The 27,678-nt window shown below is 39.7% G+C and overlaps 2 protein-coding genes across 8 annotated transcripts in view; one reads left to right on the top strand and one right to left on the bottom strand.

Annotated features, from left to right (window-relative positions):
* Window positions 1-16,971, top strand: part of ORC3 (origin recognition complex subunit 3) — a 76,717-nt gene extending 59,746 nt beyond the window's left edge. For 3 of the 7 annotated variants that reach the window (XM_008006555.3, XM_073022592.1, XM_008006561.3), the window contains 5 exons: window positions 3,570-3,711; window positions 5,596-5,712; window positions 6,587-6,666; window positions 7,857-11,226; window positions 11,543-16,971. In XM_008006555.3, the coding sequence (XP_008004746.1) occupies window positions 3,570-3,711; window positions 5,596-5,712; window positions 6,587-6,666; window positions 7,857-7,962 (445 nt within the window). In that variant the 3' untranslated portion in view covers window positions 7,963-11,226; window positions 11,543-16,971. Of the gene's footprint in view, window positions 1-3,569; window positions 3,712-5,595; window positions 5,713-6,586; window positions 6,667-7,849 lie in introns of all 7 variants that reach the window. The other 4 variants (XM_008006556.3, XM_073022593.1, XM_008006557.3 and 1 more) reach the window with 3 other exon arrangements.
* Window positions 15,071-27,678, bottom strand: part of AKIRIN2 (akirin 2) — a 27,746-nt gene continuing 15,138 nt past the window's right edge. The window contains exons 2-5 of the mRNA XM_038002246.2: window positions 21,470-21,613; window positions 17,658-17,807; window positions 16,000-16,071; window positions 15,071-15,751 (exon numbers count right to left, since the gene is read on the bottom strand). Coding sequence (XP_037858174.1) covers window positions 15,741-15,751; window positions 16,000-16,071; window positions 17,658-17,807; window positions 21,470-21,613 — 377 coding nt within the window. The 3' untranslated portion in view covers window positions 15,071-15,740. The remainder of the gene's footprint in view (window positions 15,752-15,999; window positions 16,072-17,657; window positions 17,808-21,469; window positions 21,614-27,678) is intronic.

Here is a 27,678-nt window from a genome sequence, read left to right as displayed (position 1 = left end):
ACCTAAAAAGTGTGGTGAGGGGGGAACATGTTTATTGTAAATTTTAATAGCAGTTTAAACCCAACAGAAGGCTAGACACTGAATAAAGTACTGAGAAAATAGCAGCACAATTATTAAAGAGAAAGAGTGCTTTTCTGACAAATTACATGTCTTTTCTGAAAGTTAAAAGTTTTGTTTTCCAGAATAATGTGGGGACAGTCATTGTTCCTACTCATTGGGGAGAAATTGCTAATGCCATGAAAAGGTCCAAAACGGTCAATCCCAGCACCTTGGGAGGCCAAGGTGGGCAGATCACTTGAGGTCAGAAGTTTGAGACCAGCCTGGCCATCATGGTGAAACCCCAGCTCTACTAAAAATACAAAAAAATAGCTGGGCATGGTGGCGCACACCTGTAATCCCAGCTACTCGGAAGGCTGAGGCAGGAGAATGGCTTGAACCCAGGAGGCAGAGGTTGCAGTAAGGCAATCGTGCCACTGCACTCCAGCCTAGGCAACAGAGCAAGACTCCATCTCGAGGAGAAAAAAAAAAGTGATAAACTGCAATATTGGCCAAATGCTGGTAAAAATTACATTTTAGAACTCATAGAGTTAACCTTGCTTGCTCTACTGGACTTTCCTGTTCTTGTAGAGTGTCTAGCCCCAAACTCTTGACTTCCCTTTTACCAAGTAGTCACTAAAAATAATTTTACAATGTGATTTGCCAATTTTAGGCCAAATGTCAGGTTCCAGAGTTCTTACAAATTCCAAATTGTAGGCTCTGAAACCACATCAGCCATTCCCCTTTCATGATCCTTCACTTAATATGTCTGACTTTTTACCTTTCTGAGCAGTTGTTGAAATAATCCTCAGTATGATTAAATGTGTTTTGTTGTAAAATCACAAAATCTCCCATACTAGGATTTAGTGTCTTTACCAAGATTGTCCCAGGAGGGAAGAGATTAGAATTATAGCATGTTAAAGCTAAAAGAGAACTGAAGAGTCAGTTTTGTGGCAGCTAAAGCCCAGAGAGGGGCTGTGACTCATGCAAGGCCACACAGTCTGATTGTCCTGACACCTGTCAAAAGGCCCTCTTCATTTCTCTATACTGCCCTCAATGGCCACACCACAGACATCTGGGCAGAGCTTGGGGTTATGGAGAAAGGATGTCCTTTAAAGACAAATATAAGCAGGAGACTTCAGGAGGCAGAGTTCACAGTATACTATGAGCAGCTCTTGGCAAAAACACAGGCAAGAATAAGTTGCCAGATCTTAAGAGCTCAGAATAAATCACCACTTTCTAAGTTACTGTTTTTGCCAATAGCAGGCTTCAACTTTGAAGCCCTTGTTGATACTAATTCTACCAGTTCCTTCAGAACCAACTCTTTCAGGGAAGGCCTATCATTTGTCTGGTCTGAATCCAAAATGAGCATAATGCAGTGCTCTAGTGCCAGACTCATTGCTTATTTCTTCTCACGTAAATAAGTCACAGAAATATATTTCTATGCCAATCTCCAAGTCTACAGTCAGATAAAAATTCTAATGTATAATGTATTTGTCATTGTTGTTGTTCAACTAATGTAGCCAGTGGAAACAAAATTAAGGCAGATATTTTATTTTTGCTCTGATGGTTCTTTGAGGATAGAGAGGTCTTTTGCCTTGGGAAATGCTTGCATTTCTATAAATCACATGTAAAAATTGACTCTGTCTTGTTGCCTTGTTAGATATCCAATCCTTATTACATAGCAGGGACTGCAACAAGATCTTTTAATGACAGCCGTGTATAATGATTGGGAAATAACTGCATGAGGTTAGTGTAGGAAGAGTTTATGGTCAGAAATTACAAATTGGTAGCCAGCCATCACAGAAACTGTTTCCTGAAGCTACAGCTAAGTTAACTTAACCTTGAGTAATTAAGATGTTAACAGTATCTGAGGTATAGAATACTGGTCCTTAGTGAGGATCAAGTCAAAATCATACACTCTTTGCAAGCAAGTTTTGTTCCAGTTGACTCTGGAGAAGGAGCAGCACCTAGAATTAGAATGAGCAAGGCGGTCATTAGCTCTTGAGATGAGGGAGGAAAGGGGTATGGTGAAGAGTGATGTCCATGTTGAATACCCTTTCCACTTCCTCTCTTCTTCAAAGCTCCTGGCCACACTGGGACAACACAAGTGTAGGGGATTTCTAGGGAGTGGTATCCTCTCCAGAAGAAGAGAAAGGATACTTGGAAGAAGGAGAATAATGTCCCGTGACTGGGCTGAGGTAGCTGCTTTGCTCTGCTTGTACTGGTGGGGAAAGGAGCTGACACAAGCTGTCATGTGGCCAAAATACTTTAGGCTCAGGGTTGGACTAAGCCCCAGAAATCTTCTTTATGAAGTCATGTGAGTTAACTATATACTTTAATCCAGTTAGTGACATTACTCTGTCTATGGGTTATGTGTGCCAAAGCTTCTCCCCTCCAATTTGCTACCCTCCAGGAATCCAGGATGATATCACTGTCATGGCATAGACCACCTGATGCGCTCACTATACACGCTAAGTGAATTTTTAATGCCATATTTTTTAGTTCAGAATTTATTAAAATTGTTTTATCATCTAGCTTATAGGTGAAAAAAATTCCAAATTATGACAGATTTTTTTATAAGTGAAATTTTATTAATGATTTGTTTTTCAATACTCTGAAACTAAGATTTAGCCTTTTCTGCCTTCTAACGTAAAAAGTAATTCCAATATATAAAAAACTTTTGGGCCGGGCGAGGTGGCTCACACCTGTAATCCCAACACTTTGGGAGGCCGAGGCGGGTGGATCACCTGGGGTCAGGAATTCAAGACCAGCCTGGCCAACATGGTGAAACCTTATCTCTATTAAAAATACAAACATTAGCCAGGCGTGTTGGTGGGTGCCTGTAATCCCAGCCTCTCGGGAGGCTGAGGCAGGAGAATCGCTTGAACCCAGGAGGCAGAGGTTGCAGTGAGCCGAGATTGCACCATTGTACTCCAGTCTAGGCGACAAGAGTGGAACTCAGTCTCAAAAAAAAAAAAACTTTTGAGGTGTCATTTCCATGAAAGGTATCAACTAAAAATTTTCTGTGATCCAAGAAGAATTTCCTGAACTCTTAATTCCGGGCCTTTGTTTAATATTGCCAAAGGTTAAATGTTTGTAGTGCTAGAAAATGTAGATATCTGTTTTCTCATTTACTTTAAGAAATGCTATCTTAAAGATTTCTGAGCAGAAATATAGTATATGTACATTTGTTCCTAAAGGTTTAACTCAGAACTGAAATATACAGCTTCTTATAAAGAGTCTAGAGGTAGTTTTAAAACCCATTATATGGAAGAGATGCAATTCTGAGTGAAACTGTATTAGATCTGATATTTGAGTTTGTTTCATTTGTTTTTGGTTGTTGATTTTGCTTTTAGTAAATGGTTCGGTCCTCTACAGAGAGAGGATTGACAAAAATGTTGTAGTGGAAATTGAAGTTCAACAGAGCCTAAAGGGAAAAAATGTATATATGTATATATGTATATATGTATATATGTAAAGAAAATAAACCTGTGCTTATCTAAACATGGATGCCTGACTGGCTGTTTCAGAGAATACCTTCTGCCTCCTGAGACACAGCCTCTCCATGAGGTGGTGTACTTCAGCGCTGCCCATGCCCTTCGTGAACATTTAAATGCTGCTCCGCGAATTGCCCTCCATACTGCACTCAACAATCCTTACTATTATCTAAAGGTAAGATGAACATTTAGTTCTCTGATTTAGTTTAGTTTAGGTTTGGTCTCATTTTGGATTAAATTCAAAATAAAGATTCAGAAATTTCAACTTATATCAAGATTATATTTAAAAATTTATCAAAAATGGAACTGCCATTATTGAATTCTCTCTTTTTTTTTTTTTTTAGATGGAGTCTCGCTCTGTTGCCCAGGCTGGAGTGCAGTAGTGCGATCTTGGCTCACTGCAATGTCCACCTCCTGGGTTCAAGTGATTCTCCTGCCTCAGCCTCCCAAGTAGCTGGGATTACAGGCACCTGTAATCAGAGAACTAAATCAAATTTAGAACTAAACTAAACCTCAGCTAGTTTAGCTCAGGCTCTGGGCGTCATTGTCACAAAAATATTCTAAATTTGCAGTTATGTTTTAATGAGCAGAGTCGGCAACTCAGGGTTGCACCTCTCCTATATTTTTTAAAATGCTTTAGACTGTAGAAAAAAATGTCTAACCCCATAGAGATACCAATTAGTAGTCAACTGTTGCTGCCAGTTTTTGACAATGTGTAATCTTTGCCCTTGACATGCTGAAGTCAGATCATAGGCACAAATACTCAAGAGTATGTTACTACTCTTGTGAAAGTAAAGGAAATGTTTCCTGTAAACTTAACAGCAGATAGGGATTAAACAATATGGCCTAATAAATTACTGAAAGACCGAAATGTTTTTTTCTAGTGGGAAAGAGAAATACTTTGGGACTTCATCTTGGATTTTAAACCAAAGAAAGATCTATTCTGAGAGCATCTGCAGAGCTTAGTGTAGAGGATAACCAGCAGTCTGCCACTAAAACTCCTGGGGCAACACACTTCAGCAGTGCCCTTGCTAAAAGTCCAGACACAGTTATCAACTCCTGGAAGCTCTTTAAACAATAGCTTAAGACAGCTCACAATTTTAGAAACTAGCTTTCTTATGACCAGGCAAAATGATCACTTTAAACATTCAATAAGCTATATATACATGAAAGAGTTTTAAGTTAAGTACCCAGAAATCTTGCCACAGTAAATACTTAAGAAGCAACTCCATAAAACCTATGAAGAGCATTCCAGTGTATTGGCTTCTCATTGCAAAATGGCACACAAACATGCAGAGTATTACAAGAGTATTGAGTAGGACGATATAAGTCAATGGTTTTCAGTGATGGTGAAAACCATTGAATAATTTCATACTTAACCAAAAAATCAGTTATTTTTAATATATAAGCCACAAATTAAAACTTACAAAATCTGTCTTCTTGGCTAGTGAGTCACAGAAGAGAACTCGTACGATTTCAGTTCTTGTTGGGTGGGATATAATATACCGCTGATATTATTATATCAAAGCAGGGTATGTATGTAAGACTTTGTTTCTCAGTAAAAGCCATGGATTTCAAAACACTGATGGTTTCTTAAGATCTGCAGTGTTGACAACATAGTCTTTTCTTTAAAAAATAATTTATACCCTATACCCCTGGTAAGTGGTATTATTAGTATTTACTAATACGGTATAGTAATTGTTAGAATTCAGCTAATTGTTGGAAGTACCATTTTATTAAGTATTCCTAAAGATCTCCATAAACTTTTTACAGCAAGTGCATTCAGGTCTCAGAAATTAGTAATTTATGGATTGAAATGAAAAATATGCTTATCTTCTAATCCTGGGAATATTCTTCTAGTGACTAAGAACTAGAGGGGTTGTGACCAAGACATAAACCTAAACAAGAACTGGTTAACTACTGAATAGACTCACTCACTAAATAAAGGAAACCAAGATTCCATTTACTGATTTACTCAGTTTAGGTTGGGGGCTTCATTAATGTCTGATTTTGTTCCTAATAATTTCTAAAAGTTAGTCATCTTACTGTTATGTTTTAGAATGAAGCACTGAAAAGCGAAGAAGGCTGCATTCCGAATATCGCCCCAGACATCTGCATAGCATACAAACTGCACCTAGAGTGTAGCAGGCTCATCAACCTCGTAGACTGGTCAGAGGTAGGCTGGGGGGAAAAGAACAAGCTGGATATTTTTCTAACCATCCATGATGACTTTCTCAGAACATTTTTATACTTTTAGTGCTTTGGAATTCATCTTGTGTTTAATGCCTTGCCTTTTATTTGGAAAGTATAAATCACTTCAAACTTTAAAAGTTCCTTAGGAAATGGTAGCTCAACAGCCCCCACTCCCAATCCCCTGCCCTCTGATCCTGCATTCCTTAACCAAGCCAATTCTGTGTTCATGCCAGGTCAAAATAAGTATGTGATCTAACCCAATAGTTAGCATTAAGCAAAAACTAAACAATTTAGGTCAGTTCTGTTATTTCACAAAATAAAGCATATTATTAACCAGCATTTCTCTTGAATAAAAGAAAAAACCTACACAACAGATTTAGCAATCAGGAAGTACAAGGAATACTTGGCAAGGCAATAAACAACTGTTGTTATTCTTTAAAATAAACAATAATTCTTTCTGTCTTCAGAGTAGTATTACAAAGATCTTAACTCTATTAAAGGCCTTACAGAGGTCACCATTAAAAATTATCCATAATTGGCTGCTTCCAAGAAAAATAGATATTTTCCTGGGGTAAGATTAGTAGAGGAAACAGGGCTTTCTTTTTCTTTTAACTTTGACTAGCTTTATTTCATTTTTCTCTGCATACTCTTAGTTCTCTGAAACAAGATTATTCAGGAACCATTACTTTATCTTTTAACATATAAGTGGTGTAAAGAGATCATCAGTGTAGTTTTGACAATCTTAAATTTCAGTGAAGAGTATGTGCCAGCTATCAACAGCCATTAAAAGAAGTATAGTAAAAGATGTTTGGCAACTGTAGACATTTTTATTTTCTTCTCTCTTGTCTATTCAAAAGGCTTTTGCAACAGTTGTGACAGCTGCTGAAAAAATGGATGCAAATTCTGCAACCTCAGAAGAAATGAATGAAATTATCCAGTATCCTTTTAAAACCATTTCTACGATGTCCAAATACACATAAAATATAAGTTTATAATTTCTCCAGATCTACACTAGATATTTATAAAGGTATACTCCAAACAACCGTATTACTTGTTAAAATTAACTATATGGTGCTAGAATAACTGAAATTTCTGAATCTTTATTTTGAATGTAATCCAAAATGAGACCAAACCTAAAACTTTTGGTATCAAATTTATATCAAGATTATATTTTAAAATTTACCAAAAATGAAACTGCTATTATTGAATTCTCTTTTTTCTTTTCTTTTTTTTTTTTTTTTTTTTTTGAGATGGAGTCTCGCTCAGTTGCCTAGGCTGGAGTGCAATAGTGCAATCTTGGCTCACTGCCACGTCCACCTCCTGGGTTCAAGTGATTCTCCTGCCTCAGCCTCCCAAGTAGCTGGGATTACAGGCACCTGCCACCACGCCCGGCTGATTTTTGTGTTGTTAGTAGAGACAGGATTTCACCATGTTGGCCAGGCTGGTCTCAAACTCCTGACCTTGTGATCCGCCCACCTTGGCCTCCCAAAGTGGTGGGATTATAGGTGTGAGCCACCTCACCTGGCCTAATTCTTTCTTTTCTTTTTTCTTTTTTTTTTTTTTTTTGAGACAGTGTTTCGCTATTGTTGACCAAGCTGGAGTGCAGTGGTGCGATCTCGGCTCACCTCAACCTCTGCCTCTTGGGTTCAAGCGATTCTCCTGCCTCAGCCTCCCAAGTAGCTGGGATTACAGGTGCCTGCCACCATGCCCGGCTAATTTTTTTATTTTTAGGAGAGATAGGATTTCACCACATTGGCCAAGCTGGTCTCGAACTCCTGATCTTAGGTGATCTGCCTGCCTCGGCCTCCCAAAGTGCTGGGATTACAGGCGTGAGCCACTGCACCTGGTGTGAATTCTCTATTTTTCTAATGTACATTTAGAAGTGGGGACGGGGAGCAATTTCCATACTATGTAGAACATTAGATTTAGGAAGCATTAAGTACTTTTCCATTTGTTTTATTGACAGTGGATACTAATTAATGTTTTCCAGTAACAGTTATAGTTTAATTTAGAAGTTTATATTTGAACTGTCTACTTCACTTTACCAACTAGTATTTTAACATTGAGATTTTAACCCCTTTTTGTCAAAAATACAGCACGGCCAGTTTCCTTAACTAAAGCCTCCAGTGCTCGGTTTATTAGAGCTGTTTCTGAACTAGAACTTTTAGGATTCATAAAACCTACCAAACAGAAGACTGACCATGTGGCAAGGCTAACATGGGGAGGCTGCTAGAAAGCAAATAAGTGAAGCCAGAACTATGACATTCAGCTTAAGAGAAAAAGGTGACCAGTCATATTTACATACACTAGAGGAGCCGGTTTTGGTGAGAAGATAAATGTGCAATCCCCATGTGATGTTTAACAAGAAAAGTACATTGCTAACCCCAAACAGGCATATATCAAAACACTGTGGAGTGCTTTAGAATCCAACAAATAATACGTAACTAAAACTGCTCACACATTTTACTGTACTTTCCACAAAGTCATTACTAAATTGTGAGTAAATCTTTCTTGAACTTAGAGTATAAAAATGTAATAAATTCCATTATCCAGGAGTATAAGTTATTTGCAGTTGCTTTAGCAATCCTCATTCCTCCTCTCACAATTTCTTGCATTGGCATTCCTCACTTTAGTGTACTAGGCAATAAGTAACATGAGGCCGGCGCGGTGGCTCACGCCTGTAATCCCAGCACTTTGGGAGGCCGAAGTGGGCGGATCACGAGGTCAGGAGATGGAGACCATCCTGGCTAACACGGTAAAACCCCGTCTCTACTAAAAATACAAAAAATTAGCTGGGCGTGGTGGCCAGCGCCTGTAGTCCCAGCTACTCTGGAGGCTGAGGCAGGAGAATGGCGTGAACCCGGGAGGCGGAGCTTGCACTGAGCTGAGATTGCGCCACTGCACTCCAGCCTGGGTGACCAGTGAGACTCCGTCTCAAAAAAAAAAAAAAAAAAAAATAAGTAACATGAATATCTTACGGGTTGTTTCTCCTGGTTACTACAGGTTCCAAAACTGTCTCTGCCTCTCCATTTCCTTTAGTCTTACAACTTTAAAAAAAAAAAAAAAAAAAAAAAGCCAGGCACGGTGGCTTATGCCTGTAATCCTAGCACTGTGAGAGGCCGAGGCGGGCGGATCACTAGGGCAGGAAATCAAGACCATCCTGGCCAACATGGTGAAACCCCGTCTCTACTAAAAAATACAAAAAATTAGCCAGGCATGGTGGCATGTGCCTGTAGTCCCAGCTACTCAGGAGGTTGAGGCAGGGGAATTGCTTGAACCCAGGAGGCGGAGGTTGCAGTGAGCTGAGATCGGCCACTGCACTCCAGCCTGGTGACAGAGCGAGACTCTATCTCAAAAAAATAAAATAAAAATACAAAATTAGCTGGGCGTGGTGGTATACACCTGTAATCCCAGCTACATGGGAGTCTGAGGCAGGAGAATCGCTTAAAGCCAGAAGGTGGAGGTTGTAGTCAGCCGAGATTGCACCATTGCACTCCAGCCTGGGCAAAACGAGTGAAACTCCGTCTAAAAAAAAAAAAAAAAAAGCTAGATGAATATGTCTCCAAAAAAAGTCAAAATGTTGCCAAGGTTAAAAATAAGGGGAAACCCCAAGGTACCATAAATAATCAACCGCAAGTCAGAGCAGAAAGCACCTAGCCCTGCAGAGCTTTGGGAAAGACAATGACCAGCATAGGTAGTTAAGTTAGATTAGGTATCTTTTCATCTTCATTTAAAAGGTGCCAGGATTTCTTATTCAACAGAATGTAAACACCTCTACATATGTACACAGGACTGTCAGCTTGAATGTTACGAAATTTATTATATGCAAACTAAACACAAGTACCACCATTATCATAGAAAGCAACTGGACAAATAGAGGCTTTGACACCTTGGAATCCATGTATTAAAGACAGAGCCTCTGTCATTCTAGGGGTCATTGAGTGAGGGTGTGGAACACAGCCCACTAAATGAATATGATCAAAGAATAAATTTCTCATGTTAAGTCAATGAGATTTCCATGATTTACCTTCATAGCAATTAGCTCAATATTTTTTCTCAATATTCTAGTCATTCTTCTTCTAGTCTTGCCTCCAACCATGTGTTTCATTTTTGAACAATAGTTAGTACAAATCTAGGGAAAGAATAGGTGATTTTAATGATTTTCCATCTATTTAAGGTAAGGAAGTTGGCAACAGGGAAGGTCTTCCAATACAAGGACACCATCACTATGTACAGTGTGGTTTCAAATGATGCATATGAGCACCAGATAAAATTGTCAGTGTTTAGAAACCATTACTTTGAACAACACTCATACGGCAAGATGCTTTTTACACTATAAGGTACAGAGGAACTGGCCTCACACAGACCAGCAGATTCATATCTAAGGCACAGATTCACTGAGTAGAGTAAGTAGCCGTGCCTTACTTTTCTTTTGCTGGGTACTAAGTTGAATTTATCCAACCTAAACTCATGTCATGCACTGAACCACTTTGATTTTCCTCACTAAAGATTATGTAAGAAAGTAACAGCATGGCAGCTGCCCTATTTTCTTTTTCTCTTTTGAGACAGTCTCTTTCTGTCGCCCCGGCTGGAGTGCAGTGACACGATCTGGGCTCACTGCAACCTCCACCTCCTGGGTTCAAGCCATTCTCCTGCCTCAGCCTCCCAAGTAGCTGGGACCACAGGCGTGCGCCACCACGCCCGGCTAATTTTTGTATTTTTAGTAGAAATGGGGTTTTGCCATGTTGGCCAGGCTGGTCTTGAACTCCTGGGCTCGAGCGATCCACCCACCTAGGCCTCCCAAAGTGCTGGAATTACAGGCATGAGCCACCATGCCCAGTCGAAAACTGCCCCATTTTCACAATGAATACACAAAAGAGTTATAAAATTAAAACATGAAGCTCCTGTGTGGTAATCATTAATGGAGCACAAAACCCTCAAGACAGCCTATGAAATGTCAGTTCAATTCTGTGTCCATTCTGTAATTCAGGAAACCTCTACCAAAATATCTTACAAAGGAAGTATTCTGCTTTACTAAATCTTTCATTTAAGAAATACTGATCTGAAAACCCTGAATTGAAGTAGGGTGAAATTCATTCAAAAAATACCAAGCATGTGCCTTGTGCCAGGCACTGTATGCCAGTGAGCAAAGATCCCTGCCTTCATTGCATTTAGCAGAGGGAGTAAAACAAACAAATGCAGGGCAGAGCACCAGGATGTTCAGGCTGCAATTTTAAACAGAGTGGTCAGAGCAGGCCTCATTGAGATGACATTTGTGCAAAAAGTCAAGAGTGAGGAAAAAATTTTCCATGAAGTTTTGTGGGAGAAGAGCAAAGGTGGCCAATGTGGACAAGGTAGAGTGAGCAGGAGGAATTCAATAGGAATTGAATGAGGTGGGGTTGAGTGCAGGTAATTTAGGGCTCCACAGACCTTTGTGAAGTTTCTTTTACTTAGGTAGGAAGCCATCTAAACAAGACTTAAGAGTTTTAGAGATCAGGCCGGGCGCGGTGGCTCAAGCCTGTAATCCCAGCACTTTGGGAGGCCGAGACGGGCGGATCACGAGGTCAGGAGATCGAGACCATCCTGGCTAACACGGTGAAACCCCGTCTCTACTAAAGTACAAAAAAAATTAGCCGGGCGAGGTGGCAGGCGCCTGTACTCCCAGCTACTCGGGAGGCTGAGGCAGGAGAATGGCGTGAACTCGGGAGGCGGGGCTTGCAGGGAGCTGAGATCCGGCCACTGCACTCCAGCCTGGGCAACAGAGCCAGACTCCATCTCAAAAAAAAAAAAAAAAAAAAAGTTTTAGAGATCAGTCTGGTTGCTATGAGAGAATAGGATGGGTAAGAGGAGACAAAATGAGGCAAAACAAAGACCGGTTAAGAAACCACGGAAATAATCAAAGCAAACTATGATAGTGTCTTGGATTAGGGTAATGGCAGTAGAGATGTTAACATTTTAGGTGGAACTAAGATTAGATGAAGGATGTGAGGAGTCCAAGACCGTTTCTGCCTTGAAACAAAGAATGGAGTGGCCATTAAGTGATTGAGGATGACTGAGAGGAACAATTTCAGAGGCAAAAATAAGTTTTAGACATAAATTTCGAGGTGTCTACTAGATACCTAACTGAAGATGTCACATGGAGAGGTTAATATAATCTGATGTCCTTATGTGATGAGATGAGATCACCAAGATGAGTACTACGAGGAGGCATGCAGCCCAAGGTTGAGCTTGGGGGCACACTTATGTTTTAGCAAAATTTAGGGAAATCAGGATTGGGCCAGCAGCAAAAGACAGACTGAGAAGGAGCAGCCAGTAAAGGAGAAACATCAAGCAAGTGTAGTATTTTGCAAGCCAACTGAAGAGTGCTTCAAGGTCAAATGCTGGCTGCTGATTAAACAAAGTGGAAATCTTTGCTGCGTTTTACTAAGAGTAACGGAGTGGAGACGAAGTCTAATCACCTATCAGATGACCTAACCAAGTGTCCAAACTTAGCCTGGAAAAGCCATAACTGTGTGATGCAATATGGAGACCGTAGCATCACCTTGCACTCCTGCACAAGTTTAACCTGAAACTTACAAAAACTTTGGACCTTTCAGTTTACAGGAAGTTCAAAGGGATATTAGAAGTTTAAATTAATGACACTACAAAGAAAAACTCAAGAAGACAACAGGCCTAGTATTTCCAGAAAGTAAGAATCTTAATTGAATCCTATTTAGGGGATGAGGGTAGCTATTTAAAAAAGAGACACATGGAAAAATCTGAAATAAGGACTTGATGTTAAATTAGGGAAGTATTTTATGTGGGAAAGTCTTTCAACTTTTCTGTTTGAATTTTTTTTCCTAATAAAACAAGTTGGTGAAAAAAAGGAGGGGGTAATAAACTGGGGGAAGTTTAGAAAATTCTTGAGTTTTGCTTTTATAAAGGGGAGCAGTAAAATAATCACTAGCAAGCGATATAGGATCAAAAGATTTTTTAATAACATGCATATTATGCTTTTGGAAATGATTTAGTAGAGAAAGAAAATAGATGCAATAGAGAGGAGAGGACTGCTGGAGCTGTATCTCTGCCTGAGACATGGGTTTGCATCTAGTGCTCCTTACCTAGGGCAAATGCAGGAGCAGAGAATTGTGGGAGCCATATATCCTTGAGTAGACAGAGTCAGACTATTAGGGTGCTTTTGTAGAATATTCATTTAATACCAATTACTGTAAGAGTTTGAAGGGAGTAAAGAGAACCCAAACAGGGCAAAAACAAGTCATTTCCAACCCTAGCTGCTTGAATCACCTAGGCAGCATATTAAACAGATTCCAAAAGTTCTCCCCCGCCACCAATTGTCTAAAGCAGTCTCTGGGGATAGGCAGAGCCTGAGAATCTTCCATCATTTTCTTTAGGGTCGTCTCTACTTCTTGCCACAGGCCAAAGACAGCTTTACTAGTTTAAACCTCCAGTATTTATTTTTCTCAGATTGCCTATTTTTCCAAAAATACAAAGAATTATACCTATGTGCACTTGTTAATCAAAGATTTACTAAACATATCATAGTACAGTACTGTATCAGTACTGCCTTTTACTAAGATGACTATTAACACAATTCTATAGATACTTATTACAAGCAATTTCAGGGATTTGGGGAATTCAGAATCCCTAGGTAGCTAAAATAATCTTAATATTGAAATCATGTATGGTTGGTATTTGGACTAATCAACTACTGGACCCATCTGAAGTCAGAGTAGCCCATAAGCTGGGACTTTTGGGTAAGTGATAATGCAGAAATTTGGCTGTGGAAGAAAAAAATTTTTTTTTCCCCCCCCCGAGATGAAGCCTCACTTTGTCACCTGGACTGGAGTGCAGTGGCATGATCTCAGGTCACTGCAACCTCTGCCTCCTGGGTTCAAGCGATTCTCGTGCCTCAGCCTCCCAAGTAGCTGGGACTACAACAGGCTGTCCTGCTAACCAGTGGTTCTTAGCTGGGAACTATTTTGTCCCTCAGGGACATTTGGCAATGTCACAGACACTTTGGTTATCACAGTTGTGGTAGAGGCCAGAGATGTGGCTAAATATAATAATACACAGGAACAGTCACCACAACAAAGAATGATCTGGCCCAAACTGCCATTAAGTACTGAGGTTGAGAATCTCTGTTCTAGACCATTAAAAGGGGGTAGAATTGGCCGGGTGCAGTGGCTCACACCTGTAATCCCAGCACTTTGGGAGGCCGAGGCGGGCGGATCACGAGGTCAAGAGATCAAGACCATCCTGGCCAACATGGTGAAACCCCGTCTCTACTAAAAATACAAAAATTAGCAGGGCGTGGTGGTGCACACCTGTAGTCCCAGCTACTCAGGAGGCTGAGGCAGGAGAATCACTTGAACCCAAGAGGTGGAGGTTGCAGTGAGTAAGATGGCAGCACTGCACTCCAGCCTGGTGACAGAGCAAGACTCTGTCTCAAAAAAAAGGGTGGGGGGGGGCATATTGCCACCCTGTGCTATACCAATGTTTCTCAATCACTAATTGGCACATAAATTGCCTGGGCACCTTGTGAAACCACAGAATTGGTGAAATGTAATTACCAAAGCTAAAAATAAAAAAAAGATCCAGCCGGGCGCAGTGTTTCACGTCTGTAATCCCAGCACTTTGGGAGGCCAAGATGGGCAGATCACCTGAGGTCAGGAGTTCAAGACCAGCCCCGCCAAAATGGTGAAACCCTATCTCTACTAAAAATACAAAAAATTAGCTGGGCGTGATGGTGCATTCCTGTACTCCCAGCAACTCAGGAGGCTGAGGCAGGAGAATCGCTTGAACTTGGAAGGCGGAGGTTGCAGTGAGCTGAGATTGCGCCATTGCACTCCAGTCTGGGTGATGAGAGCAAAACTCCGTATCAAAAAAAAAAAAAAAAAAAAAAAAAAAATCCTTTTTCTTCTACTAACTTGATCAATTATAAATGTATATTTAAGATTGTCTTTAATTTTGGAAATATGCTATTGGAATTCAACAAAAGAATTCACTGAAGCATTTTTTTGCTCACTTCATTGTAAGAAAGCTATGTCTGGAAACCATGTATGGAAAGGTTTTTGCTGAAATCATGCTTTTGCGTATCAAGTCCTTAAAGGAAAAACTGGATTCTACTGATATCTGAGGTAATTCTATAGCAGTTAAGATACCTGTAACATTCTATCAGGCAGTAAGTTACAGAAGGAATTTAGAATCAGAACTCAGTTTTTTGAAATAGCACTAAAATCCTAGAAAATTAACTTCATTGATTCCTGGAAAATGCTTACATTTTAAAACACCGCCTTTATTCAAAATACTACCCCCATCTGTACATTAAGAAACAAGCAGAATAGAAGTAAATGTTTTATTCTTCCAACTAAATTCCAGTACTACAAGGGCAATAAAACAATGATACACTGGAAAAAAAAATGCAGCAATAAACATTTGTTAAAAAGACTGATAGAATAAATAAAACTACCAAAAAAAAAAAAAATCATATAAACCCATTCTGAAACCCCAAGAAGTCCTGGAATACAGAAATGCCCTCCTCCTTCAATATTTCACAGGAAGCACTGCAGGCTATTTGCTTAATATTGTCCTGGGATTACATTCTAAAATTAGTAACTGGTTACAGCTTGGTTGTAGTGCACAATTAAAATCACACTAACTTCATCTGAAGTGTCATTCTACAGTTTTATTTACATAACCAGTGAAGGGCATGTTCTAGAATACCAGTTTTAATCCTTTTCAAACATTAATATAAGAAGCCAAATTGTAATGATACAGCAAAATGAGGCCACTGGTATTAATACAGGTAGCAAAGGTCCACATCCAGGTGGTACTGACATCAGGGAAATTTCCAAAACCAGTTGCTGCTGCCTAAGAGTGGTTGCCACTGACGAAAGCTTGAAATAACCTGTATTCACAGAAGGGGTATTGGCATTGCTGCATGTCATAATTGGGACCTCTTGCAACAACTCAACAACGAACAAGGCAGCCCACAAATGCAGGATACGTGATTCATGAAACATCTAAAGGGTGAGAAAAGGAAAATTAGTGCAAAATACGGGTCAAAATCCAAACAAATACTAGACCTTGATTCCCAGTATTGCCCCTAGGTATTTAACCAAAAGTCTTGCAAAGTTATACTGCCTATTTCCTCCATACAGTCTCAGTAATTTTGTTAAATTCTCTTTTTGAGTATGAAAATAATTATAATGTCTTCTCCTTAAAAGATAGGCTTATTTTGAGTTTATAACTTCAAAGGTGAAATACTTACAACTAGCAGGCTGTTCTCCATATCGTCGCATTATTTGATCATGCGTAAACTTCACAAACGCATCATATTGTTCTATAAATCAAGGTACATGTCAATTACATGATTTGTAAAATGCCTTAATATTAAGAGCCAGATAAACTGAAAATACAAAATGTATAGTAAAACAATTCTAAGTTGACAATCACTTACATAACCTCGGTAGTACTAATACTGTATCAAATAAAAACAGCATGGAGCTTATCAGTCAAGAAACCTAGGTTTTAGTCCGATCACATGACCTGACATAAAGACTAGGTGAGATTTATTATTTCATAACAATTAAAAACAAGGCTGGGCGCAGTGGCTCACGCCTGTAATCCCAGCACTTTGGGAGGCCGAGGTGGGCAGATCATAAGGTCAAGAGATTGAGACCATCCTGGCTAACATGGTGAAACCTCATCTCTACTAATACAAAAAAAAAAAATTAGCTGGGCATGGTGGCACACACCTGTAGTCCCAGCTACTCGAGAGGCTAAGGCAGGAGAATCGCTTGAGCCTGGGAGGCAGAGGTTGCAGTGAGCCGAGATCGTGCCATTGCACTCCAGCCTGGGTGACAGAGCGAGACTCCATCTTAAAAAAAAAAAAAAAAAAAAAAAAATTGGCCAGGCACGGTGGCTCACGCCTGTAATCCCAGCACTTTGGGAGGCCGAGGCGGGCAGATCATGAGGTCAGGAGATCGAGACCATCCTGGCTAACACGGTGAAACCCTATCCCTACTAAAAATACAAAAAAATTAGCCGGGTGTGGTGGCGGGTGCCTGTAGTCCCAGCTACACGGGAGGCTGAGGCAGGAGAATGGTGTGAACCTGGAAGGCGGAGCTTGCAGTGAGCCAACACTGCCACTGCACTCCAGCCTGGGTGAGAGTGAGACTACGTCTCAAAAAAAAAAAAAAAAAAAAACCAAGGGCTTTCAATAGGTTTTTACCCTTCTACTCTGAAAGTTATTGTATGTGGGCTATGAATGGCAACTGACTGCAAGGAGAATAGGATAACAAAAGCTAACAACAAAAAACTACCTAAAACCTGATCAAGTTATCACAGAAAAAGTTGTTATATATCTAAGCAACTTATCTTCTCTACATTAACACCTCTACATTAATTCTTTAAGAATCAAAAAGCTTACATATCTATATAAACAGTAAATCTGTGGCTAAACATTCTATTTATGTTATCGTACATAATAAATTTTATTTACTGTACTTAAATTATCAAATTTTACTGATTTCTTCTGATAATTAAAACAGGACTGCAGTTTGATACTCAAATGACTTACACAGTGACAACCAATTAAATATTTTAAATATCTAGATTGATGGCAAAGTTATGAAAAATATAAAGTCAAAAAATCCACAACCAAATTGAGTTAAACAACTAACATCCTTTTTTAGTACAGGGTACATACCAATACTACTGCTTATCTACACGGCTAGCCAATACTCTTTTCCTGAGGTTACCAAGGCGGGCCATGAGCCATAAGGTTAATTTCCTTTCCTGAACAGAAATTTTCTCGTTCTCAGAGAATATACTGCACTAGTGTATAGAAAGTGAAATTAAAGCACACGTGGAAAATAATGCATTTTGTACAACTGACTTCCTCAGAAACTCTAACACACCTCATACCTGCAAGTTTTGTGTTCAATATTTCTTCATATTCTTCTCGAACTTTCTCTTCACGTTCTTTCAACAAACGTTCACAGATCATCCCAACCTGCCGTAGAGTAAATAAGGGCTGTTCTTTTTTTAATGGTGAGGATGCTGCAGATGAAGTCCCTATGTACAGTGAGGACAAAAAATAGTACCTGGTTTAGAGCCATGATAGAAAGCAATTTCTAAATGAAGAGGTTTCATTTGGATCTCTTCAATCTTGATATAAAAGCATTTTAAAATCAGATTTTAAGCACAGCATTTCACAAGTCTTAAAACAACCAAAATAATTCCATCAGTCGATGACGCTGGAAAAACACGGCAAGATGTAATCAAGATAAAAAAAAGTCTAAAGATGAGTAGAAAAAACTTTAAGACATAAGAAAGGCTGGGCGTGGTGCTCATGCCTGTAATCCCAACACTTTGGGAGGCCGAGGCAGGCAGATCACCTGAGGTCAGGAGTTTGAAACCAGCCTGGCCAACATGGTGAAACCCTGTCTCTACTACAAATACAAAAAAAATTAGCCAGGCATGATGGTGGACACCTGTAATCCCAGCTACTCGGGAGGCTGAGGCAGGAGAATTGCTTAAACCCAGGAGGCAGAGGTTGCAGTGAGCCGAGATCATGCCACTGCACTCCAGCCTGGGCAAAAAGAGCAAAACTCCATCTCAAAAAAACAAAAACAAAAAATTAAAAATTAAATTTAAAAAAGACAAAAAACAACCATTACAATGATGGGTCCCATTACAAAACCTCTTATCTCCTTTCTGGAAAATACCATACCATGAAGTATTTTAGTGACTAAACTTTCCTACACCAGGAATAAAGAACACCTCAGGTCTAAACTTAATTTATTTAGTCCCAGAATAACAAATCATTATGCAAGTAAAAAGACACTTAGTCTTCAAAGCCATACCATTAATATCTTAACAGCCCACACACAATGAACCGGTAAATTATTCTACCATCATTTCACACCTTTAGAAAGGGGTTTTCCTTTATTAAAAAAGAAAATAGGCCGGGCATGGTGGCTCACACCTGTAATACCAGCACTTGGGGAGGCCGAGGCGGGCGGATCACCTGAGGTCAGAAGTTCAAGACCACCCTGACCAACGTGTAGAAACTTCGTCTCTACTAAAAATACAAAATTAGCTGGGCGTGGTGGCATGTGCCTGTAATCCCAGCTACTCGGGAGGCTGAGGCAGGAGAATCACTTGAACCCAGGAGGCGGAGGTTACGGCAAGCCAAGATCATGCCGTTGCACTCCAGCCTAGGCAACAAGTGAGAAACTCCATCTCAAAAAAAAAAAAAGAAATTTCATGTTGGCACAATAAAACCTTTATGTTTAAAAAAAGAAGGTACAGCATGAACCCTTTTTTAAAAAGATTAAAAAACATTCTGGAATCTAGCTGGGTATGGTGGCTCATACCTGTAATCCCAGCATTTTTTGGGAGGCTGAAGCAGGTGGAACCCTTGAGCTCAAGGCCAGCCTGCACAACATGGCAAACCATGTCTCTAGTAAAAATACAAAGATTGGCTGGGAGTGGTGGCATGTGCCTGTTCCTAGCTACAGGGTAGGCTGAGGTAGAGGCTGCAGTGAGCCAAGATCTCACCACTGCACTCCAGCCTAGGCATCGGAGTGAGACCGTGTCTCAAACACAAAATGAAACAAAATAAAAAAGACATTCTGGAATCCACTTTGCTGGAGAAGCATAAATGATTCTAAAGGTGTTTGAACACACTGACTACTACTACCATTCAGTTAACAACAATTCGCATGGAAAAATAAGCTCAAGTACTGAGCTGATAATGCTATGCTCAAAACTCTATAGTATCATAGAACTACACTGTCATCATACTAAGAATCCCAAAGCAGCTGCAACATCAGTCTGTCAATTTCATTAGTATATTGGCAAGAATATTCCTTCAGCATTTTTATACCTATTAGTATTTTTTTATAAAAGAGAAAATATTTTGTAGTAATAACATCTATTGTAATACTGCTAAAAGTATTTTATTCACATTCAAGTGCACCAATCATTTGTTATCCATTGTTTCTTCATCTCGCTCTGTGAATTTGCCCCGGTATCACCAATATTACTCTCTTAACTTAATGCTGCTTAAAACCGGCATGGCAGGAGCTAGTTAACTATGCTTATTAGAACTGTGCATATCACAATAACGAAGCACACCAGCTTTATTCTATAATTACCCAAGGCTATCTTATTTATTTTCACATTCCCAGCTTTGTTACTTAAGACTGCCAGTTAACTGATCTTCTAAAGTGAGTAAGGAAATAATGATCTTGGTTTCCTGCTAATACAGTCTAGTACCCAACCCTCACCTCTTACTACGTTTCAACCACTAATAACTGGCCCCCCCCCCCAATGGGCATGGCAGTATTTAGTTTTGAACAATTTCATGTTTCCTAATCTAATTTTATTTGACTATATTATGGTCTTTGATTTTTTTTTTCTTTTTTCTTTTTTTTTGAGACAGAGTCTTGCTCTGTCGCCCAGGCTGCAGTGCAATGGTGCGATCTCTGCTCACTGCAAGCTCTGCCTCCCAGGTTCATGCCATTCTCCTACCTCAGTAGCCGGGACTACAGGCACCTGACACCACACCCAGTTAAATTTTTTGGTTTTTTAGAGTGATGGAGTTTCACTGTGTTAGCCAGGATGTTCTCGATCTCCTGACCTCATGATCCGCCCACCTCGGCCTCCCAAAGTGCTGGGATTACAGGCATGAGCCACTGCGCCTGGTCGAAATTTTTTTATTCTGCCAGGTTTTCCCACCCTTGCTAGAGGGAGGAGAGAAAGCATTGAACAAAGGCAACTGTTGTCACAAGCTATTTTGCTGAGAACTTTACTAAAGGTAAGAGCCACTATTGATGGCTCTCTTTCAGCAGAACCTTCAACTTTCTCTTTGCTTCAAGTAGCCCTTATTCCTTTTTTTTTTTTAAAGGAAAGTTATTTGCAAACACTCCCCCCAACAAAAGGTAGGTAAAAACAGATACAGGATCAAAAAAAAATAATAATAATCCACCTTTAGAAATCTATCCCAATAAGACAAGTGTGTAAGGGAGGGTATGTATACAGGGATATTTCTTAAAATACTATACCAGCAAAACATCTAAGTTGTATTATCAATAAGCGTTCGGTCATGACAAGGTACATCTATACCTAACAAAGGAGCATATAGTATTCTGTTAATTTTTTTTTTTTTTTAAGACAAAGTCTCACTCTGTCGCCCAGGCTGGAGTGCAGTGGCACAATCTCAGCTCACTGCAACCTCCGCCTCCCAGGTTCAAGTGATTCTCATGCCTCAGCCTCCCAAGGGGCTGGGACTACAGGCACATGCCACCAAGCCTGGCTAATTTTTCTATTTCCAGTAGAGACAGGGTTTCACCATGTTGGCCAGGCTGGTCTCAACTCCTGACCTCAAGTGACCTGTCTACCTCGCTCGGCCTCCCCAAGTGCTGGGATTACAGGCATGAGCCACCGTGCCTGGCCTATTGTTAATTTTTTTAATAAAGGCTACAAATCATAGTACTTACAGGATGTCCACTTTGGGGATATTATTATACAGGTGGTTGTCTCTGGTTAGTGGGAATCCAGGTGATAATTCCTTATTTTGTACCATATTTTTAAGATGTCATGCCTTACTTGTATAAATGTTTTTTTAAAACTCAGAGAAGATATAGTAGCTTAAATGACTAAAGACAACTTGGATTAAACTTTTCCCATTCTAAATAATAAACTTTGTAAATGAAAAGAAATGTTATTACCTGGTGAAGCTGGTCCACTGAGGAGAAATGCATGTGGCTGTGCATCAGAAGTACAACACGGATCTGTCTGTTGGAAACTCGTTTCTAAATGTCTTCTCTTCTGCATTCGTTTGTACTCTTGTTTTATGTTGTACAGAATTTGTTCTAAAATAAAAAAAGTTAAAATTTGGCAAGATAAAAACTTTCACATTAAAAAAGAGGTTGGCTTTCCAACATTATTTAGTAGACCAATCTACCCAAAATATTCCTTTCAAATAATATCCAGAAAACTGACATTCTGGTAGGAACTCATTTCAGCATAAATGAGGACATTCACTTAGCACATACACACCAACTGGAATTCAGCTGTTCAACAATATTCTTGCTGAGCACTGACTAGCAAAAATAAAGTTTTTCAATCAAAATAATGGTCAAGGAGTCTGTGAACCCAAACACCTATTTTACTCAGATTCTTGAGTTCCAAACTCAAAGCTCATTTATTCATCACATAGAACTATTACACTAACAGGCTTTTCCAACTGCCTTTAATGCCTTTATGCCTTTTCCAAGCCCATAAATAAGAAGGGGCGTGGGGGATTATGTATATTCAAGCACACAACGGTCTGAAGTGACAGTAGGTCAACAAAATGACAAAGCAGATGGGAACTAAAAAAGTCATCATACATTAAATGGCCATGGCCAATTATTTTAAGCTCAATAAAACCTAAGAAAACTATAGCATTCTGAATCTTGGGGCTGGAGGGTGGGGTGAGGGAGAGACCATGTGAAGTGACTGGTACATGACAGGTCCTCAATAAATAAGAACCACTATACCACAGTGCAATTATCTTGAACCACAATCACACGAATGAGTAAAATTATATCTGGCATATCTTTTAGGCCAGTATGATTCATTTCAGAAAGATTTCTAACTCAAAATAATTACCATCTGGCTCCTCCAGAAAATCCCTACCTGGGGGTTTCCACTCCCCATCCAGACTTCCTCACTACACCTCCACACTCCATAGCTCCCAATTTAACAGGTTATCAATGTGAAACTACATCCCTAGAAGTTTACTAATCAAAATCCAAAGCAAGATTAAACAAAAATGAAATGTTTAGGTGGCAATTAACTGGCAATAAAAAGACTGACAGAGTGGAGTGTAGCCTTAACATTCAATTTTACAATGATGCATTAATTTAAGAACTGTTAGATACTGGTGAAGTGGGGTGGCTTAACACCTGTAACCATGGCACTTTGGGAGGTTGAGGTGGGAGGGTCACTAGAGGCCAGGAGGTCAAGACTAGCCTGGGCAACATAGATGGACCTTGTCTCTATGACACACAAAAAAGAAAGCTAAAGATTTACATACAATAATTATTTTTAAAATGTAATACTGGTGGTTTTCGTAGATAACCACCATATCTACAAAATCTTGTCACTTACCTCTTTTCTCACTTTATTTCCCTAGGAGAACTTTTAGAATTTTTGAGACTCTGGGAGGACAAATAAGTTCCCTTAAACGTTTTAGATACTGCCTGTTTCATTATTTAAACTGAAAAAAAGTTGCAAGACATATCCAGTTGACAATACCATTTACATAAATTTCATTGTATAAAAAGATCTGTTTATATATACATGAATGTGTGGTTTAAGTACAAAATCACACATTCATGTGTACTTAAACAGGTCTATAATGATTAATTTCAGGATGGTTATGTTGGGGTGCTTTAGCTGTATTTAACATTTTTCATTTGTTAACATTTGTTTAATACGGGTTATGGTCATTTTCAGTCCTTTTCCATTTATTTGAACTACTTTGTAACTTGAAAACAAAGTTATTCCAATTGAGTGACAGTGGTTAAATTATTAAATTATCAGTGTTGGCATGAAAGAGTTGTCTACTGAATGGTAAGCATACCTTGATATAAATAGGTTTCCTAATATTCACCAGAGGTACCCAATAAAACTAATGTAACATCTGGTATCAACCATGACAAACACAAATATCCTCATTTTTTAAATAACAGACCTCTTTTCAGTAACAGCAATCTAAAGCGTTTTTTTCTTTTCGAGACGGAGTCTCGCTCAGTCATCCAGGCTGGAGAGCAGTGGCGCGATCTCGGCTCACTGCAACCTCTGCCGCCCAGGTTCAAGCAATTCGCCTGCATCAGCCTCTCGAGTAGCTGGGACTATAAGCGTGAGCCACCACGCCCAGCTAATTTTTATATTTTTGGTAGAGACAGGGTTTCACCACATTGGTCAGGCCTGTCTCGAACTCCTGACCTCAGGTGATCCACCCTCCTCAGTCTCCCAAAGTGCTAGGATTATAGGTGTGAGCCACCGCATCCAGCATTTATATTTTGCTCTCTGAGAGAAAGTAAGCTTCACTCACATTCATCACTTTCTGTCCAAAGCTACCATTATCCTGATCAAAAGTGCTACTCAAAACATCATAAAATTTATTTATAACCAGAGATTTTAGGAGGTACTAGTTTGGAGTAACCTGACCTTAATATTTATCTTTTGTGTGACTTATATATGTTCTTTCATCACCACATAGCTGTTCTCAGATTTAGTGTTCCTTCTGCTTCACAAGTCAACCAAAGCACAACTAAAATGTACCAAAAGAATGCTTGTATAACCACCACCTCAATTTGTTCATTTGATAATCTCAAATGAAAGCTAACCCAGAATTAAGAAACAGTAAAACTTTTAAAAATTTATCTTTGTAAAACTCTATACCAGACACTTAGAGACATCACTAACATTTTAAGGTGTAATTTACAAATGACAAAATTAACCAATTTAAATGTACAATTCATTTGAGTTCTGACAAGTACATACATACAGTTTTGGAACTAACATAACTATGATAAATAACTTTTTATCACTCCAATAACTTCTCTTGGGCTCCTCTGCAGTTAATTCCCTACCACCATCACCATTTCCCCAGTACAGTCCACCAACACTCATCTGCTATTACTATATAGTTTTGCCTTCTCTAGAATTTCACATAAATGGAATCATAAAGAATACAGACTTTTTATGTCTGAACTACTTTCAGCAAAATGCTTTTGAGATTCATATATTTTGCATGAATCAGAAATTCCTTTTCGTTGATGAGAATTCCATTGTATGTATGTATACATACACACACATATCTATCCCTTCTCCTGTTAATGGACATTAAGACTGTTTCCAATTTGGAACTATTACGAATATTCAAGTACCAGTCTTTGGCAGACATGTTTTCATTTCTCTTGGATAAATACCTAGGAGTGGGAATAGGCTGCCTAATCATATGGCAAATGAAGGGTTTATTTTGTTCTTACAAAATAAAATCGCGAAACCATTTTCCAGAGTGATTTTGTCATTTTGCATTCCTACCATAAAAGTATTACAGCTCCAGCTGTTCCACATCCTTGCCAACACTTGATATTGTCAGCTAAAGAGCTGAAGAATTTTTAAAGCTATTGACTGCATGCTTTTTACATCAAATATGATGCAACTATGTCATCTAAGCCACACTGGTGCCCTCAAATGCTCTAATACTGGTAACATGTGATCAACAATGTTATGCAGTGAAGGGTCCAATTTAACTTGGCCAAGATCTCAACCGCACAAGTAGCAAACAGCTAACTGCAATGGCAAGCCTCAAGCTCAATTTATTTCAGTCCAGGGATATAAACAGTCTTGAAGCTGATAAACTCAAGAAACTTCCTCGGATTCAATATTCTACAACCACCACATTGCTAAGCTCAATCTAGATACTTGGCTGACCTGAGTTGCTTTCACACCAGGTAGATAAAGGCCTTCTATATATCAGTAAAGTACTTGTCCACTTAGTCTTAAGCTACTTAGATCTGGCCATCTCTTACCAAACCAGCAAGTTAACATTTTATCCAAGGTACATGTAATATCTGACATTGTCTTGCCAATACAATTTAAAGTTCATTAAAGAAAAAAGAAGTCCAAGCTTCACTTGTATTATCAGTTGCATATTCCAGTTTTAATCATATGCCTTCCTATTTGGCTTATGAAGCATAGACTGAATTTGCAGCAACCATTTAGAGCAAAATATGTAGAGTTATCTTCAAGACAAGCTACAGCACACAAATGGCTGTATATTCTTTTACTAAATCCTAAAAGCTACCTCTTTTACCATAAAATACTGCTAAGTGGAAGTCATTATTAGCAAGTTCTACGACTCACAGCATTTTCATTCTCAAAACTAGTACATGTCGGCCGGGCGCGGTGGCTCACGCCTGTAATCCCAGCACTTTGGGAGGCCGAGGCGGGCGGATCATGAGGTCAGGAGATCGAGGCCACAGTGAAAGCCCCTCTCTACTTTAAAAAAAAAAAAAAAAAAATTACAAAAAATTAGCCGGGCGCGGTGGCGGCGCCTGTAGTCCCAGCTACTCGGGAGGCTGAGGCAGGAGAATGGCGGGAACCCGGGAGGCGGAGCTTGCAGTGAGCCGAGATGGTGCCATGGCACTCCAGCCTGGGCGACAGAGACTCCGTCTCAAAAAAAAAAAAAAACTAGTACATGTCACTAAAATTGCTAATTAGGTGGTATCAACAAGTCAGCACTTATTTCTTTGGAATATTTTTAAAAACAAATTAGGAGGCCGAAAGCAGTGGCTCACACCTTTAATCCCAGCACTTTGGGAGGCCGAGGCAGGAGGATCACTTCAGGTCAGGAGTTTGAGACCAGCCTGGCCAACACAGTGAAACCCCATCTCTACTAAAAATACAAAAATCAGCTGGGTGTAGTAGCGGGTACCTGTAATCCCAGCTACTTGGGAGGCAGAAGTAGGTGAATTGCTTGAACCCAGGAGGCAGAGGTTGCAGTGAGCTGAGATCATGCCATTGCACTGCAGCCTGGGCAACAAGAAAGAAAACTCTGTCTCAAAAAAATAAATAAGTAAATATTAAAAACGTGGAAATAAAAGGCCTCTTTCTAGTTGCCACTGATTACTTAGGAAATGCTGGGCACCATGAATAAGGTCAACAATATAAACAGGAGAAAGTAGTTACGGGATAAAAAGCATAATGGAATTGATGGGGGCAGGACAAACAGCATCAAGGTAAGACTGAGCAAAGAACATGGAATTAGAAGCAACTAAAAATAACTTTAAGGAGAACCACAAAAGAAGGGTGGGCTGTCAAAGTATCTTTCTAGGGTCCATACATTTAAGTTCTAAAAATCTGACATGTGAAACTAGAAACTTTTGCTCCACACCCATAAAGCTTTACTGTTTTCCTCCAGGCATCATTACTAGATCAAACATTAAGGTTTTGCTAGCAGTTTTAAGCTTAGGTGTATGGGGTCCCTCTGGATCATTTTATAGATCAATACCATTTATTTCTCCATGGAATATCTTTGGAAAACAAAATGAAAGTGGACCTAGAAAGACAATGCAAACAATGGGATTAAAAAAGAAATCTTGGGGCTGGGCGCAGTAGTTAATGCCTGTAATCCCAGCACTTTGGAAGGCCAAGGCAGGCAGATCACCTGAGGTCAGGAGTTCGAGATCAGCCTGGCCAACATGATGAAACCCTGTCTCTATTAAAAGTACAAACATTAGCCGGGCATGGTGGTGGGCGCCTGTAATCCCAACTACTTGGGAGGCTGAAGCAGGAGAATTGCTTGAACACGAGAGGCGGAGGCTGCAGGGAAACAAGATCGCACCACTGCACTCCAGCCAGGCAACAGAGCAAGACTGAGTCTGAAAAAAAAAAAAAAAAAAAAAAATCTCGACACTCTGCCAGTTCTAGTCAGGAACACAAATGATATGAAAACCTGTACATAATTAAGTAAAGAAAACTTGCAGTAGCCATTAAGACTTAAAACTAAGACACTGTTCCAAAATAACAAAGCAATGTATGGTTCTGAACTACACACTAGATACTGTCATGATTACTTTCTAAATTAAAACACACAACTTGGGCGGGGCACAGTGGCTCATGCCTGTAATCCTAGCACTTTGGACAGCTGAGGTGGGCGGATCACCTGAGGTTGGGAGTTCGAGACCAGCCTAACATGGAGAAACCCCGTCTCTACTAAAAATGCAAAATTAGCTGGGCGTAGTAGCGCATGCCTGTAATCCCAGCTATTCGGGAGGCTGAGGCAGGAGAATCGCTTGAACCCGGGAGGTGGAGGTTGCGGTGAGCTGAGATTGCGCCATTGCACTCCAGCCTGGGCAACAAGAGCAAAATTCCATTT

Source organism: Chlorocebus sabaeus, chromosome 13 (genome assembly GCF_047675955.1).
Source record: "Chlorocebus sabaeus isolate Y175 chromosome 13, mChlSab1.0.hap1, whole genome shotgun sequence".
In the NCBI taxonomy this organism is placed as follows: Eukaryota; Metazoa; Chordata; class Mammalia; order Primates; family Cercopithecidae; genus Chlorocebus; species Chlorocebus sabaeus.
This window is presented reverse-complemented; position numbering and strand designations above follow the sequence as displayed.